The 16,902-nt window shown below is 38.5% G+C and overlaps 1 protein-coding gene across 2 annotated transcripts in view; it reads left to right on the forward strand.

Moving 5' to 3' along the window:
• Positions 1-368: 368 nt before the first annotated feature.
• Positions 369-16,902, forward strand: part of SLC35A1 (solute carrier family 35 member A1) — a gene marked incomplete at both ends in the record, with an annotated part of 43,845 nt that continues 27,311 nt past the window's right edge. The window contains one exon of one of the 2 annotated variants that reach the window (XM_079716455.1): positions 369-541. In XM_079716455.1, coding sequence (XP_079572581.1) covers positions 405-541 — 137 coding nt within the window. The remainder of the gene's footprint in view (positions 542-16,902) is intronic. The other variant, XM_079716454.1, reaches the window with a different exon arrangement.

Genomic DNA, 16,902 nt, shown 5'->3' on the forward strand with positions numbered 1-16,902 from the left:
TACATTGCAGTAATCGTTTTCATCTTGCTTTTGTGTTTTCCTTTCACAAGTATGAATTATAAAGATATATAAAGTATGTGATTTATAACATCCTAAACTAGAGTTAGTTATGCCACATAACCTTGCACTTAAGCCCTCCCCAGGAACAAAATCTATGCCTAACCTGTTGATACTTAAAGTCAGCTGTGTTTTGTGTGTGTATGTTTGTTTCTGTTCATGTAGTTGGAAAATATTGTTTTGAAATAAATTTTTAAACGTATTTTTTGCTTGAAATTGGAAAGCATTTTGAGGTATAACACTGCTTAACTTTTATATACATAATATTGTCTACTAAATAATATCTTTGTTGCACGTATTTTCCAGAAAATGTCCATTTATTATTCAAGTTATACTGCTTGGCAGTGATGACCCTGGTGGCTGCAACTTACACCATAGCTTTAAGATACACAAGGACATCAGACAAAGAACTCTACTTTTCAACCACAGCCGTGTGTATCACAGAAGTTATAAAGTTATTGTTAAGTGTGGGAATTTTAGCTAAGTGAGTATAAATACTTTTTAGTGTGTTATTAATTTTTTACTCAGTTATGTTCTTTATCAGAAGATTCAAGCTACATCTTCGTATGTTTGATTGATTTCGAGCAGTCTTCCTCAACTCAGGACAGTTTTGCTCCCTCGGAGGTATTATTTTGGTTGACCCAACGTGGGGGATGCTACTGGCATCAAGTAGGTGGAGGCCAAGGGTGCTGATAAACATCCTACAATGTCCTGTCCTCCAGGACAGCACTCCATAACAAAGAATTACCCAGCCCCACATATTAGTAGTGCCGAAGTTGAAGAATTCCACCCTAAAGCAGGGGTTAGCAAACTGTGACCCACTGGCCAAATCCAGTTTGCTGCTTATTTTTGTTGTAACAGAGACAGTATGGCTCACACAGCCTAGACTATTTACGATTTGGTTCTTACAGGAAACGTTTGCTGACTTCTGTTGTAGAGGAATATTATGATAATAGTAGTTAACATTTTTTTAAAGGAATTCAAATGCTTGGCTTATTTATTTATTTACATTTATTTATTTATTTATTTATTATTTATTTATTTTTTACATCCTTATTGGAGTATAATTGCTTTACAACGGTGTGTTAGTTTCTGCTTTATAACACAGTGAATCAGCTGTACATATACATATGTTCCCATATCTCTTCCCTCTTGCGTCTCCCTCCCACCCACCCTCCCTATCCCACCCCTCTAGGTGGTCACAAAGCACTGAGCTGATCTCCCTGTGCTGTGCGGCTGCTTCCACTATCTATCTACCTTACGTTTGGTAGTGTATATATGTCCATGCCTCTCTCGCTTTGTCACAGCTTACCCTTTCCCCTCTCCATATCCTCAAGTCCATTCTCTAGTAGGTCTGTGTCTTTATTCCTGCCTTACTCCTAGGTTCTTCATGACATTTTTTTTCTTAAATTCCATATATATGTTAGCATACATTATTTGTCTTTCTCCTTCTGACTTAACTTCACTCTGTATGACAGACTCTAGGTCTATCCACCTCATTACACATAGCTCAATTTTGTGTCTTTATGGCTGAGTAATATTCCATTGTATATATGTGCCACATCTTCTTTATCCATTCATCCGATGATGGACACTTAGGTTGCTTCCATCTCCGGGCTATTGTAAATAGAGCTGCAATGAACATTTTGGTACGTGACTCTTTTTGAATTATGGTTTTCTCAGGGTATATGCCCAGTAGTGGGATTGCTGGGTCATATGGTAGTTCTATTTGTAGTTTTTTAAGGAACCTCCATACTATTCTCCATAGTGGCTGTACCAATTCACATTCCCACCAGCAATGCAAGAGTGTTCCCTTTTCTCCACACCCTCTCCAGCATTTATTGTTTCTAGATTTTTTGATGATGGCCATTCTGACTGGTGTGAGATGATATCTCATTGTAGTTTTGATTTGCATTTCTCTAATGATGAGTGATATTGAGCATTCTTTCATGTGTTTGTTGGCAGTCTGTATATCTTCTTTGGAGAAATGTCTATTTAGGTCTTCTGCCCATTTTTGGATTGGGTTGTTTGTTTTTTTGTTATTGAGCTGCATGAGCTGCTTATAAATTTTGGAGATTAATCCTTTGTCAGTTGCTTCATTTGCAAATATTTTCTCCCATTCTGAGGGTTGTATTTGGTCTTGTTTATGGTTTCCTTTGCTGTGCAAAAGCTTTGAAGTTTCATTAGGTCCCATTTGTTTATTTTTGTGTTTATTTCCATTTCTCTAGGAGGTGAGTCAAAAAGGATCTTGCTGTGATTTATGTCATAGAGTGTTCTGCCTATGTTTTCCTCTAACAGTTTGATAGTTTCTGGCCTTACATTTAGGTCTTTAATCCATTTTGAGCTTATTTTTGTGTATGGTGTTAGGGAGTGATCTAATCTCATACTTTTACATGTCCCTGTCCAGTTTTCCCAGCACCACTTATTGAAGAGGCTGTCCTTTCTCCACTGTACATTCCTGCCTCCTTTATCAAAGATAAGGTGACCATATCTTGGGTGCGTGGGTTTATCTCTGGGCTTTCTGTCCTGTTCCATTGATCTATCTTTCTGTTTTGTGCCAGTACCACACTGTCTTGATTACTGTAGCTTTGTAGTATAGTCTGAAGTCAGGGAGCCTGATTCCTCCAGCTCCGTTTTTCATTCTCAAGATTGCTTTGGCTATTCGGGGTCTTTTGTGTTTCCGTACAAGTTGTGAAATTTTTTGTTCTAGTGCTGTGAAAAATGCCAGTGGTAGTTTGATAGGAATTGCATTGAATCTGTAGATTGCTTTGGGTAGTAGAGTCATTTTCACAATGTTGATTCTCCAATCCAAGAACATGGTATATCTCTCCATCTATTTGTATCATCTTTAATTTCTTTCATCAGTGTCATAATTTTCTGCATACAAGTCTTTTGTGTCATTAGGTAGGTTTATTCCTAGATATTTTATTCTTTTTGTTGCAATGGTAAATGGGAGTGTTTCCTTGATTTCACTTTCAGATTTTTCATCATTAGTGTATAGGAATGCCAGAGATTTCTGTGCATTAATTTTGTATCCTGCTACTTTACCAAATTCATTGATTTGTTCTAGTAGTTTTCTGGTAGCATCTTTAGGATTCTCGCTGTATGGTATCATGTCATCTGCAAACAGTGACAGCTTTACTTCTTCTTTTCCAATTTGGATTCCTTTTATTTCCTTTTCTTCTCTGATTGCTGTGGCTAAAACTTCCAAAACTATGTTGAATAAGAGTGGTGAGAGTGGGCAACCTTGTCTTGCTCCTGATCTTAGTGGAAATGGTTTCAGTTTTTCACCATTGAGGACAATGTTGGCTGTGGGTTTGTCATATATGGCTTCTATTATGTTGAGGAAAGTTCCCTCTATGCATACCTTCTGGAGGGTTTTTATCATAAATGAATGTTGAATTTTGTCGAAAGCATTCTCTGCATCTACTGAGGTGATCATATGGTTTTTTTCCTTCAATTTGTTAATATGGTGTATCATGTTGATTGATTTGCATATATTGAAGAATCCTTGCATTCCTGGAATAAACCCCACTTGATCATGGTGTATGATCCTTTTAATGTGCTGTTGGATTCTGTTTGATAGTATTTTGTTGAGGATTTTTGCATCTATGTTCATCAGTGATACTGGCCTGTAGTTTTCTTTCTGTGTGACATCTTTGTCTGGTTTTGGTATCAAGGTGATGGTGGCCTTGTAGAATGAGTTTGGGAGTGTTCCTCCCTCTGCTATATTTTGGAAGAGTTTGAGAAGGATAGGTGTTAGCTCTTCTCTAAATGCTTGATAGAATTAGCCTGTGAAGCCATCTGGTCCTGGGCTTTTGTTTGTTGGAAGATTTTTAATCACAGTTTCAATTTCAGTGCTTGTGATTGGTCTATTCATATTTTCTATTTCTTCCTGATTCAGTCTTGACAGGTTGTGCATTTCTAAGAATTTGTCCATTTCTTCCAGGTTTTCCATTTTATTGGCATAGAGTTGCTTGTAGTAATCTCTCATGATCTTTTGTATTTCTGCAGTGTCAGTTGTTACTTCTTCTTTTTCATTTCTAATTCTGTTGATTTGAGCTTTCTCCCTTTTTTCCTTGATGAGTCTGGCTAATGGTTTATCAATTTTGTTTATCTTCTCAAAGAATCAGCTTTTAGTTTTATTGATCTTTGCTATCGCTTCCTTCATTTCTTTTTCATTTATTTCTGATCTGATTTTTATGATCTCTTTCCTTCTCCTAACTTTGTGGTTTTTTTATTCTTCTTTCTCTAATTGCTTTAGGTGCAAGGTCAGGTTGTTTATTCGAGATGTTTCCTGTTTCTTAAGGTAGGATTGTATTGCTATAAACTTCCTTCGGAGAACTGCTTTTGCTGCATCCCATAGGTTTTGGTTCGTCGTGTCTCCATTGTCTCATTTGTTTCTAGGTATTTTTTGATTTCGTCTTTGATTTCTTCAGTGATCACTTCTTTATTAAGTAATGTATTGTTTAGCCTCCATGTGTTTGTATTTTTTAAAGATATTTTCCTGTAATTGATACCTAGTCTCATAGCATTGTGGTCGGAAAAGATACTTGATACAATTTCAATTTTCTTAAATTTACCAGGGCTTGATTTGTGACCCAAGATATGATCTATCCTGGAGAATGTTCCATGAGCACTTGAGAAAAATGTGTATTCTGTTGTTTTTGGATGGAATGTCCTATAAATATCAATTAAGTGCATCTTGTTTAATGTATCATTTAAAGCTTGTGTTTCCTTATTTATTTTCATTTTGGATGATCTGTCCATTGGTGAAAGTGGGGTGTTAAAGTCCCCTACTATGATTGTGTTACTGTCGATTTCCCCTTTTATGGCTGTTAGTATTTGCCTTATGTATTGAGGTGCTCCTATGTTGGGTGCATAAATATTTACAATTGTTATATCTTCTTCTTGGATCGATCCCTTTATCGTTATGTAGTGTCCTTCTTTGTCTCTTGTAATAGTCTTTATTTTAAAGTCTATTTTGTCTGATATGAGAATTGCTACTCCAGCATTCTTTTGTTTTCCATTAGCATGGAATATCTTTTTCCATCCTCTCACTTTCAGTCTGTATGTGTCTCTAGGTCTGAAGTGGGTCTCTTGTAGACAGCATATATATGGGTCTTGTTTTTGTATCCATTCAGCCAATCTGTGTCTTTTGGTGGGAGCATTTAGTCCATTTACATTTAAGGTAATTATCGATATGTATATTCCTATTCCCATTTTCTTAATTGTTTTGGGTTTGTTATTGTAGGTCTTTAACTTCTGCTGTGTTTCTTGCCTAGAAAAGTTCCTTTAGCATTTGTTGTAAAGCTGGTTTGGTGGTGCTGAACTCTCTCAGCTTTTGCTTGTCTGTAAAGGTTTTAATTTCTCCATCCAATCTGAATGAGATCCTTGCTGGGTAGAGTAATCTTGGCTGCAGGTTTTTCTCCTTCATCACTTTAAATATGTCCTGCCAGTCCCTTCTGGCTTGCAGAGTTTCTGCTGTAAGTTCAGCTGTTAACCTTATGGGGATTCCCTTGTGTGTTATTTGTTGTTTTTCCCTTGCTGCTTTTAATATGTTTCCTTTGTATTTAATATTTGACAGTTTGATTAATATGTGTCTTGGTGTGTTTCTCCTTGGATTTATCCTGTACGGACTCTCTGTGCCTCCTGGACTTGATTAACTATTTCCTTTCCCATATTAGGGAAGTTTTCAACCATAATCTCTTCAAATATTTTCTCAGTCCCTTTCTTTTTCTCTTCTTCTTCTGGAACCCCTATAATTCGAATGTTGGTGCGTTTAATGTTGTCCCAGAGGTCTGTGAGGCTGTCCTCAGTTCTTTTCGTTCTTCTTTCTTTATTCTGCTCTGCGGTAGTTATTTCCACTATTTTATCTTCCAGGTCACTTACCCGTTCTTCTGCCTCAGTTATTCTGCTCTTGATCCCTCCTAGAGTATTTTTAATTTCATTTATTGTGTTGTTCATCATTGCTTGTTTCATCTTTAGTTCTTCTAGGTCCTTGTTAAATGTTTCTTGCATTTTGTCTATTCTATTTCCAAGATTTTGGATCATCTTTACTATTATTATTCTGAATTCTTTTGCAGGTAGACTGCCTATTTCCTCTTCATTTGTTAGGTCTGGTGGGTTTTTATCTTGCTCCTTCACCTGCTGTGTGTTTTTCTGTCTTCTCATTTTGCTTATGTTACTGTGTTTGGGGTCTCCTTTTTGCAGGCTGCAGGTTCGTAGTTCCCGTTGTTTTTGGTGTCTGTCCCCAGTGGCTAAGGTTGTTTCAGTGGGTTGTGTAGGCTTCCTGGTGGAGGGGACTAGTGCCTGTTTTCTGGTGGGTGAGGCTGGATCTTTTCTTTCTGGTGGACAGGTCCACGTCTGGTGGTGTGTTTTGGGGTGTCTGTGGCCTTATTATGTTTTTAGGCAGCCTCTCTGCTAATGGGTGGGGTTGTGTTCCTGTCTTGCTAGTTGCTTGGCATAGGGTGTCCAGCACTGTAGCTTGCTGGTCGTTGAGTGAAGCTGGGTGCTGGTGTTGAGATGGAGATCTCTGGGAGATTTTCGCCGCTTGATATTATGTTGAGCTGGGAGGTCTCTTGTGGACCGGTTTTCTGAAGTTGGCTCTCCCACCTCAGAGGCACAGCACTGACTCCTGGCTGCAGCACCAAGAGCCTTTCATCCACACGGCTCAGAATAAAAGGGAGAAAAAGTAGAAAGAAAGAATTAGTAGTAGTAGTAGAAGAAGAAGGAGAAGAAGAGGAGGAGGGGGGGTGAGGAGGAGACAAAGAAAGAAAGAAAGGGGAGGGAGGGAGGGAGGAAAGAGGGAAGGAAGGAAAAAAAGAAAGAAAGATAAAGTAAAAGTAAGATAAAATACAGCTATTAAATTAAAAAAACAAACAAAAAAACCCAGGAAACGGACCTATAGAACCCTAGGACCAATGTTGGAAGCAAAGCTGTACAGACAAAATCTCACACAGAAGCATACACATACACACAAAAAGAGGAAAAGGGGAAAATATCATAAATCTTGCTCTCAAAGTCCACCTCCTCAATTTGGGATGATTCGTTGTCTATTCATGTATTCCACAGATGCCGGGTCCATCAAGTTGATTGTGGAGCTTTAATCCGCTGCTTCTGAGGCTTCTGGGAGAGGTTTCCCTTTCTCTTCTTTGTTCTCACAGCTCCTGGGTCTCAGCTTTGGATTTGGCCCCGCCTCTGCGTGTAGGTCGCCGGAGGGCGTCTGTTCTTCGCTCAGACAGGACGGGGTTAAAGGAGCAGCTGATTCGGGGGCTCTGGCTCACTCAGGCCTGGAGGAGGGAGGGGTGCGGATGCGGGGCGAGCCCACGGCGGCAGAGGCCGGCGTGACGTTGCACCAGCCTGAGGCGCGCCGTGCGTTCTCCCAGGGAAGTTGTCCCTGGATCCCGGGACCCTGGCAGTGGTGGCTGCACAGGCTCCCACAGCCTTAGTGTCTCGCGCCCGTCTCTGGAGCTCCTTTAAGCAGCGCTCTGAATCCCCTCTCCTCACGCACCAGGAAACAATGAGGGAAGGAAAAGTCTTTTGCCTCTTCGGCAGGTCCAGACTTTTTCCCCAGACTCCCTCCCCGCCAGCCGTGGTGCACTAACCCCCTGCAGGCTGTATTCACGCCGCCAACCTATTTATTTATTTTTAATTTATTATTTATTTATTATTTATTATTGATTGATTGATAGATTGGTGGCTGGGTTGGGTCTTCATTTCTGTGCAAGGGCTTTCTCTAGTTGTGGCAAGCGGGGGCCACTCTTCATCGCGGTGCGCGGGCCTCTCACTGTCGCGGCCTTTCTTGTTGCAGAGCACAGGCTCCAGACGCGCAGGCTCAGTAGTTGTGGCTCACGGACCCAGTTGCTCAGTGGCATGTGGGATCTTCCCAGACCGGGGCTCGAACCCGTGTCCCGTGCATTAGCAGGCAGATTCTCAACCACTGCGCCACCAGGGAAGCCCTAGTTAACATTTCTTGAGTGTTTCCTGTATTAAGTGTTAGACACTGTGCTAAGTGCTTTTCATTAGTTATCTCATTTAATCTTTATATATTTTTTAGGTTAAGTCCTATAATTACCCCTATTTTATCTATACAGCATCTGAGGTTCCTCCCTTGTGATACTTTTACTATGTGGCAGCACTGGGTTTTGTATCAGTAACATCCTATGAAAATCGTTTTAGCCAAGGATGCAGTATAAGAGAGGGTTAAGAATAGGGGCTTTGGAGTGAGACAGACCTAATTTTAGTCCTAGACTCATTGGGATTATGACTTTCCACATATTCCTTAACTTCTCTGAGCTTTAGCTTCTTCATTTCTTCTTTTTTTTTTTTAAAGTTTATGTTATAAGTCTTCAGTCCTCCCCATAAGCCCAATAGTTTTATGCTTGTCTGTTTTTATTTCCCACATTATATTATTCATAGACTGGAATACTTTAAGTCTGATAAAAATCAGATGACTTTCTCACCACCAATAAAGAAATATATGCAGTGAGTTTATGGGGCTGAAAAGGGAAATTCTAGACACTGAGTCTATAAAACTAGGGGTCAGAGTCCATTCAAGACAGAGGAAAACAGCCATAGTCTGTGGATGAGAGAAAAACAGCAACAAGAGACAACAGAAAATGAAACAAGAGGAGGTGAGCTTTGGGTTATGTTGTATAGTTTCTTCATTTCTTAATTGGAGAAAATAGGGTTGTGAGAATTAAATAAAATCTGGTAGGAAATTACTTGGGGAACGATTTATGAGATGGGGACCCATCTGGGTTATGTGGGTGGGTGAATTCATCTAGGTTTCAAGATGTGGGCTGGTGAGAGTGGGAAGTAGTGAGGAATAGCATGTATGTAGGTTTAAATTACATTTAAACACTTTAAAATTTCATTTAACAAATATTTTTTAAGTGATTTCTGTGTGACAGTTTTATAATAGGTGCTGGATATACAGGTATGAATGAAATAGATATGGTTTCTGCTTGCTTGGAACTTTGTTTCAGTGGAAGAGACAGAAAATGAACTAGTAAACACACACGTTATTACAAATAACCATCTGAAAAAAAATACTCTAAAAATCGCTTGGGGAAGGAGGAAAGAACAGAAAAATAACTTGAGACTTGATGGTGGAAAGCTTTAATAGAACATTTGTGTTTAAAATTTATCTTGTAGGCAGAGATACTGTGGCAGCCTAACTTGTTAGGTTGCAAGTAGGGTAAAGCCTCAGACCTTTCACAGCTTTTTACTTAACAAGATCCATTTTTAAGGAAATTTGGCTTCCACTATTCTGCATAATGTCAGGTAAAGGAGAGGCCTTATTGTACCTTTAAAACTTTAAAAGGCAGTGTTCCAAAGGAAAAAATCTCTGTTTGAAGCTCTAGAACAACATCCGTATAACAATTTAAGCATTAATAAATTAATAAAATCATAGGGCTTAACGTCTTTTAAAACAAAAATAGCAGTATTGGAAAAAGGGGAATAGAGGAACACATTTCTTCTCCTTATTCCCCAGCTTCCTTGGGGAGAAAAAATTATGACCCAGGAATGAAATAGGGCTGTCAAGCATGAAATTAGCTATTTTAAACTGTAAGATCAAATCTTGGTTTTGTTGTTTTGTAACTGTTAAGACTTTTTAAAAACCAGTGTGCAGAAAAGCAATGAGGCCTTTGGTTTAACTCAGCAGTTGGGCTAGTGTCCTGCCAACCCGCCTGCATGACTTTTTTTTTTTTTTTTTTTGTTGGGGGTAGGAGTTTATTAATTTATTTATTTATGGCTGTGTTGGGTCTTCGTTTCTGTGCGAGGGCTTTCTCTAGCTGTGGCAAGCGGGGGCCACTCTTCATCGCAGTGCACAGGCCTTTCACTATCGCGGCCTCTCGTTGCGGAGCACAGGCTCCAGACGCGCAGGCTCAGTAGTTGTGGCTCACGGGCCTAGTTGCTCCGCGGCATGTGGGATCCTCCCAGCCCAGGGCTCGAACCCGTGTCCCCTGCATTAGCAGGCAGATTCTCAACCACTGCGCCACCAGGGAAGCCCTGCATGACTTTTTGTTTTATTTTGATGCTTTTTCAGCTTTGCATTGCTTGCTATTCTTAAGTTATTCAGTGTTATGGATATGGTCAGTTGTAGTTTGTTTTGTGGAAACGTTTTTGGAAATTATATCAAAATATTAATAAAAGAAAAGTTTCCAAGAGTTCACCAGACAAGTCCCAATAATGGTGTCGAAGTAGCAACAGTGTGGAAAACTAAATACTGTACTTCATCATCATGATCATCACCAGTAACCACTTACTGTGTATGTCACCAGCATAGTGTATAGGCTCTTTTATGAACGTTTACCTGCAGGGTACACAAGACCAGGGACAATCAGGACAAAGTAAAGTATTATGACACAGAGTTCTGGTGGCTGGCATTTGACACTACATGGCTAACAAGAATTTGGCTGTGAAGAAGAATCATTTAAAACACATTGAGTTTCCAAGTGGAAAAAGCACTGGAAAATCATAAAGCATGAAAGAAGTGAAATGCATTTGAAATTACTGGATTTTAAAGCAAATGTAATTTTTATGGAGAAACATGTTGGCAAATTATCATATTCTTATTCAAAACACATTGGTAGAACGGAATACCTGCTATTCATAACAAGAAAATATTTTATTTCTTGGAGCAAAGGGATTACTTTTAAGAGGGCATCTGTGAAAAATGTTAATCTCTTGGAATGATAAAAGAGTGATAGAGAAAGGAGAATTATTTTACCCATGAGGTCACAGGTTGATAGCTACAGAATGAAATGAAAGGATATCGTGATTGCATCTTCAGCTTCTTCAGCAATATGTCATGAGACAATCGTTAATGAAACTAAAGCATAGCTGTGTGGGAAACATACCCAGTGAAAATGTTGAGGGCTTCCTCTCTGAGGAAGTTACATTTAAACCCAGACCTGAAGATTGAGTGGAGGTTGGGCAAGAGAAGAGCAGAGAGAAGGTAAAGACCACAGTGTGTTTGAAGAACAACAAATCAGTGTGTCTGGAGTGCCGTGAGAGGGGAGTGGTGCTAAGATGAAGCAGGAGAGGTCGGCAGGGTATCGAGTAATCCTATGGGCCTGTAAAGGATTTTGGATTTTATCTCAAGTGCATTGAAAATCACTGGAAATCACTGAATGATTTAAATCAGGGACTAACATCGTGACCCATATTACTTTGAGTTACTTTGTTGATTCCTTTGAGGAGAATGGATTGGAAGGGTATAAAAGTTGGAAGTAAGGGAGCTTATAAGAGCCCAGGGATTGTGGCCATGATGACAGAGCAGGTGATGAAGGTAGTGGATTTGAGTTACGTTCTAGAAGTAGAATCTATAGGACTTGGTGATGGGTTTGGTGACTGTTGATTCTTACTATCTCAGTAGTTACCACAGACACTGAATTACTGAATACTGAACTTTTGCTCCTAGAGGAAATACAGGGATAGGTTCCTGTGAGCCTCTGGTCACAACATTTTCATCAACTGATCACTATATAACCATGTTTCTGTTTAAAGACACCTTATTTAGTATGTATTGTTGACTCATTAGCATTGAACTCAGGGCCAACAGCACTATTAATCATGCCTGGACAAAGCTTATCTAACATGTATTTTCTCCATAAGGCACATCACAGCTTTCTTGCACTAAGGGACACTAGCCAGCACTTTAGCACTATTGCTATAATATATAATGTTATAAGTTGAAATTGCCTTAGAAAAATCAAAGAATAATGCTTCTTTGGGGGACAGTTGTGAAAAATGAATTTTTGAAAACCTAATGAGCAGATATCTAACTTCTTTTCTTTAGAAAGCAAGTAACTACACTCTGGAATACCAACTGTTAATCACTGTCAAAATGTGTTATGTAAACTGCCAAACATCCTCTTTTAAGATTGCAGCAACTAAATTTGCTGCCTTCAGACATTCAGGATTGTTGCTGTTGAGAATGGCAGGCTGCCAGAGAGTGAAGGTGTTAAGGAAACATTCTTCCTCATCTCCCCTTAAAAACAGGTGAGGGAAACATGCAGGTAAACACGGCTAATTTTCATTTCATTCTCATACCACTGCTTTAGCCTTAGCTATTATTTCATCTTCTATGATGAGAAATCTTAGGTTGAGGGAAGTTTTCATTTGCCAAAGGTACCTAGAAAGTGATTGGCAGTGATAGGATTAGAAGGCAAGTTCCCTGATTTCTAATTTTCAAATTAGAAGTATTCTAGAACAAAATAATTGAGCTGTTTTGTGATTAGCTAGGGCAAAGATAAGCATTTAGTAGCATGGTTAGACAGTTCAGTACTTGCAATAATTTTATTTTTTGTTTTTTTCTTAAGTTTTTATTTCCAAATGTTAAATTTTACCATATTCTTTTTTTTTTTTTTTTTTTTTTTTTTTTTGCGGTACACAGGCCTCTCAATGTTGTGGCCTCTCCTGTTGCGGAGCACAGGCTCTGGACGCGCAGGCTCAGCAGCCATGGCTCACGGGCCTAGCCACTCCGCGGCATGTCGGATCTTCCCGGACCCGGGCACGAACCCGTGTCCCCTGCATCGGCAGGCGGACTCTTAACCACTGCGCCACCAGGGAAGCCCTAAATTTTACCATATTCTTGATTGCTATGTATTTGTGTGGGTGTATATTGTTTTTATGTTTTGAGAGCAAGTTTTACACAAGATGCCCCTTTGTCTCTAAATTCTTCAGTGCATATTTTCTAAAAACAAGGACATTCTCTTACATAATAACAGAATATCAAAATTGAGACATTAGTATTGATACAATACTGTTATCTAATTCAGAGACCTTAGATAATTTTGTTGCCCACTGATGTCCTTTAACAGTAAAATAATCACACTTTACAGTAGTGTTATATCTCTAGCTGCCTTTAATCTGAGACAGTTCCTCCATATTTTTTTCTTGTCTTTGACATTGTTGAAGAGCATAGTCCATTTAATTTGTAGAATGTCCCACAGTTTATGTTTATTGATTGCTTTCTTATGATTAAATTTAGGGTTTTGGTCAGGAATATCACAGAAATGATGTGTCCTTCTCAGTGCAGTGTATCACGAAGCACATAATATCCATTTGCCCCATTACTGGTGATGTAACTTTGATTCCTTGATTAAGGTAGTGCCTGCCAGGTCTCTCCAGATAACGTTACCAATTTTCTCTTTGTATTAAGTATCTTGTGGAGAGAATCTTTGAAACTAGGTATATATCCTCTTTCTCATCATTTTTATTGTCCTCTGATGTTGCCAAATGGTAATTTCCCAGTTCCGTCATTCCCGTGCATTTCCTGGTTGGCACTCTACTCTAAGAGACTTCCCCTTCTCTCCCTCTTCCTCTCTCTCCCCCTCACCTGTCCTTCTCCCTCTCAGTGTAGATTCATGGATTATTTTATTATATTGGCTGGAATCCATTATTATCATTTATTTCGATGCTCAAATTGTCCCAGATTTAGACAGTGGGATCATCTTCAAGCTTCCTCCTGTTTCCTTTCTTTTCTTTTTCACTTACATGTTTTCATCAATCTTTGAGCAGTTTCTTTTTAGCATAGCAAGATGTTCAAAGCCTATCTTATACTTGCCCTGCCCCAATCCCAGAATCATACATTTCTTTAAGAAGACTTGTTCCTTTTTTCCCAAAATGGTATTTAGAAACCAGAATCTAGACATGAGGTGTGCACATTGCTACTGGGGGTATCATAACTTCTGGGCCCTTTCAGTAGACAGAGCTAGGTAACATGTATGTGTATACATACATACCTGTCTGTTTCTCTGTTTCTGTATATATATGTGTTTGTGTATACAACTATGAGTTATATAGTTATATATTGTTTGATACCTGCAATTCTGATCCAGGACCACAGAGTTCATTACAACTTTTCCCTTTTCCGTATTCCCTTTTCCAATGGTGGTGAGTTTGACTTCCATTATCCTCAAGATATTTACTTATTTGCTCAGTCCTAGAATACATAATAAGTAGATTCAGAACTTCTAAGATACAGCTGTGAAAAAGCAAACCTACTAACTAAAGTTTAGTATTTGTATGTAGTTTTTTTTGCCTTTAGTTTTACAGCATATAGTAAAAAGACTGTGTTTTAGAATACTTGGGTTAGTTCTCTTTTTCTCTTTCCGTGTAATTTTGGTATTCATTAAAAAAACTGATGGGGTTGTTTTTTCTTTTTTTGGTTTCTGTTTGTAATTAATTTGGAGTTTTCCGCCATCCTTGTTGATTTTACTTACCATTTCTAGTACTGTTTGGAATATGAAATTATACTTGTTTCAATCAAAAGTTAAAATAGAAGTGCAAGGAAAAAAGGGGAGTGTGGGGAAGAATTAATGAATGGCTACTTTACTTTGATAAATAAGGTTTAAGGTTTATACGGTCTGATTGGGGAGTTCTGATTACATGCATTGTGTGTGCATTCAGTTTACACTGCTTTGCTTTTTAAATTTTTTTTCACTTAAATGTTTTATCTTAGAGATGGTTCCATGTCTGTACATAGAAATCTGTCTCATTCTTTTTAAGAGCTGTGTGGTATTCCACTATATGGATGTATCACATACACCAGTTTCTATTGATGGGCATTTGGGTGTGTCCAGTCTTCTGCTACTACAAAATGAAGACGTAATAATTATCTTTTTATATACACTGTTGTGTCCATGTATAATTACATCAGACCACTTTTATATTGAAGAGGAAATTAATAAATCCTATTTTTGGGGAGGGGAGCAGCTTAGCAGTTGGATGTTGCAAAAGCTTTGTATGTAAGTTATTTTTTAAGTATTTGACTAAGTTACCAATTTCTAAGTTATAATTCCAGTTGAAACATCAAACAGTACAACATTTAAAAATATTTTAGTTTTTCATAAAATAATTACTATAACAATTCACAGGAAAATTGCTAGTTAGCTGTATGCTTTACTAAACCCTGTCATAGCTATTAAAAGTGACACTTTTGATTTAAGTTTGTCATTTGTGATGTGAAAAGGAAATGAAAACACTGCATGTTGTCTTAGAACAAAGTCAACTTTTTATTGTTTGCTATCCGCCACAGCCTGTAAAGACTAAAGAAACCTAGAAGGAGGTGTAAATGTACATACACTTCGGGTGTGTTTCATAATAAACCAAATGCATCTTAAATCTTTGTACTACTTATCCAGATAAGACTGGAGAAAATTATTTTACTATTTCATAGTATTATCTAGAATAATGAATGAAGCTGTCAGATACTTATGTCATAGATTATCCAGCCCTATTCTGTTTTTCTTGCTGAGTTCACATTTTGACTGCCTCTTTGTACTCAATGCTATAAGGGGTTTACGGTCATGGGGAGGAAGTAAAAGTCATGTACCTCATATGATGGGTATTTTTGTCCTCAAATGACCTCATTATTGGTTTTTATACCTAGCTCCCCAAAATCTTTTATGCGAGTTAATTTTAATTAACTTTGCAGATGATAAGAAATTTGTAAGGGAGGGCTTCCCTGGTGGTGCAGTGGTTGAGAGCCCGCCTGCCGATGCAGGGGACACGAGTTCATGTCCCGGTCCGGGAAGATCCCACATGCTGCGGAGCGGCTGGGCCCGTGAGCCATGGCCGCTGAGCCTGCGCGTCCAGAGCCTGTGCTCCGCAGCGGGAGAGGCCACAACAGTGACAGGCTCGCGTACTGCAAAAAAAAAAAAAAAAAAAAAAGAAAGAAATTTGTAAGGGAAATTTAGATTTCGTAAACTCATGAGTAACTTCTGCTGTATTATTCCATTTTGCACAGTGCCTTGGTAACCTAGCCAAGGATTTCAGGCCTCTTAGTAGTTCTCGTTAGATCAGGAGCTGGAAGAATGAGGCCTACTTCTGACCAAACATAGATCAGAAAGAATTGGTTTCAGATGGTTGATTGGAAATTTAGGGGGGGTGGCGGCAGTGGAATCACTCTGCAATCAACATGGAGCTTCAGCATTCCTTGAGGTAACAACAGGTTGCACATGGATTCTATTCCAGTGATAAAAATCAAACAGTAAATTTATAATGGGACAGACTATATCTAAAAAAATTAGTGTATGCTTTTGATTATACACATGCTTTCTCTTATCTCACAATGTCATTTATATAATTAAATTGAATAAATGTTTTTAACAAAAGGTACTCATTAAAGTGCTTGGGATGTCATTTCCAGAAAATATCAGAGCAGGAAAATGGAAGAAAAATTGGTCTTTGGTTTTTATGTTTTTTTAGTATCCAGAGAGCACTATTCAAGGCTGTAGTATATTTAGAATTGATCATTTATCTTTGTCTACTTAACAGTAAAACAAAAGGATAGATGATTACTAGGGTTTTCTGGAAGATATATTGCTATTATTTTTTTTTAATTTAGTGAGTAAAACTGTAAGTTTTAGAGCTGTATTCTTTTTTTTTACATATTTATTGGAGTATAATTGCTTTAAAATGGTGTGTTAGTTTCTGTTTTATAACAAAGTGAATCAGTTATACATATACACATACATATACATATGTTCCCATATCTCTTCCCTCTTGTGTCTCCCTCCCTCCCACCATCCCTATCCCACCCCTCTAGGTGGTCACAAAGCACCGAGCTGATCTCCCTGTGCTATGCGGCTGCTTCCGACTAGCTATCTGTTTTACGTTTGGTAGTGTATATATGTCCATGCCACTCTCTCGCTTTATCACAGCTTACCCTTCCCCCTCCCCATATCCTCAAGTCCATTCTCAAGTAGGTCTGTGTCTTTATTCCCGTTTTACCCCTAGGTTCTTCATGACATTTTTTTTTTAATTCCATATATATGTGTTAGCATACGGTATTTGTCTTTCTCTTTCTGACTTACTCCACTCTGTATG

This window comes from Hyperoodon ampullatus, assembly GCF_949752795.1.
Source record: "Hyperoodon ampullatus genome assembly, chromosome: 12".
Taxonomy (NCBI): domain Eukaryota; kingdom Metazoa; phylum Chordata; class Mammalia; order Artiodactyla; family Ziphiidae; genus Hyperoodon; species Hyperoodon ampullatus.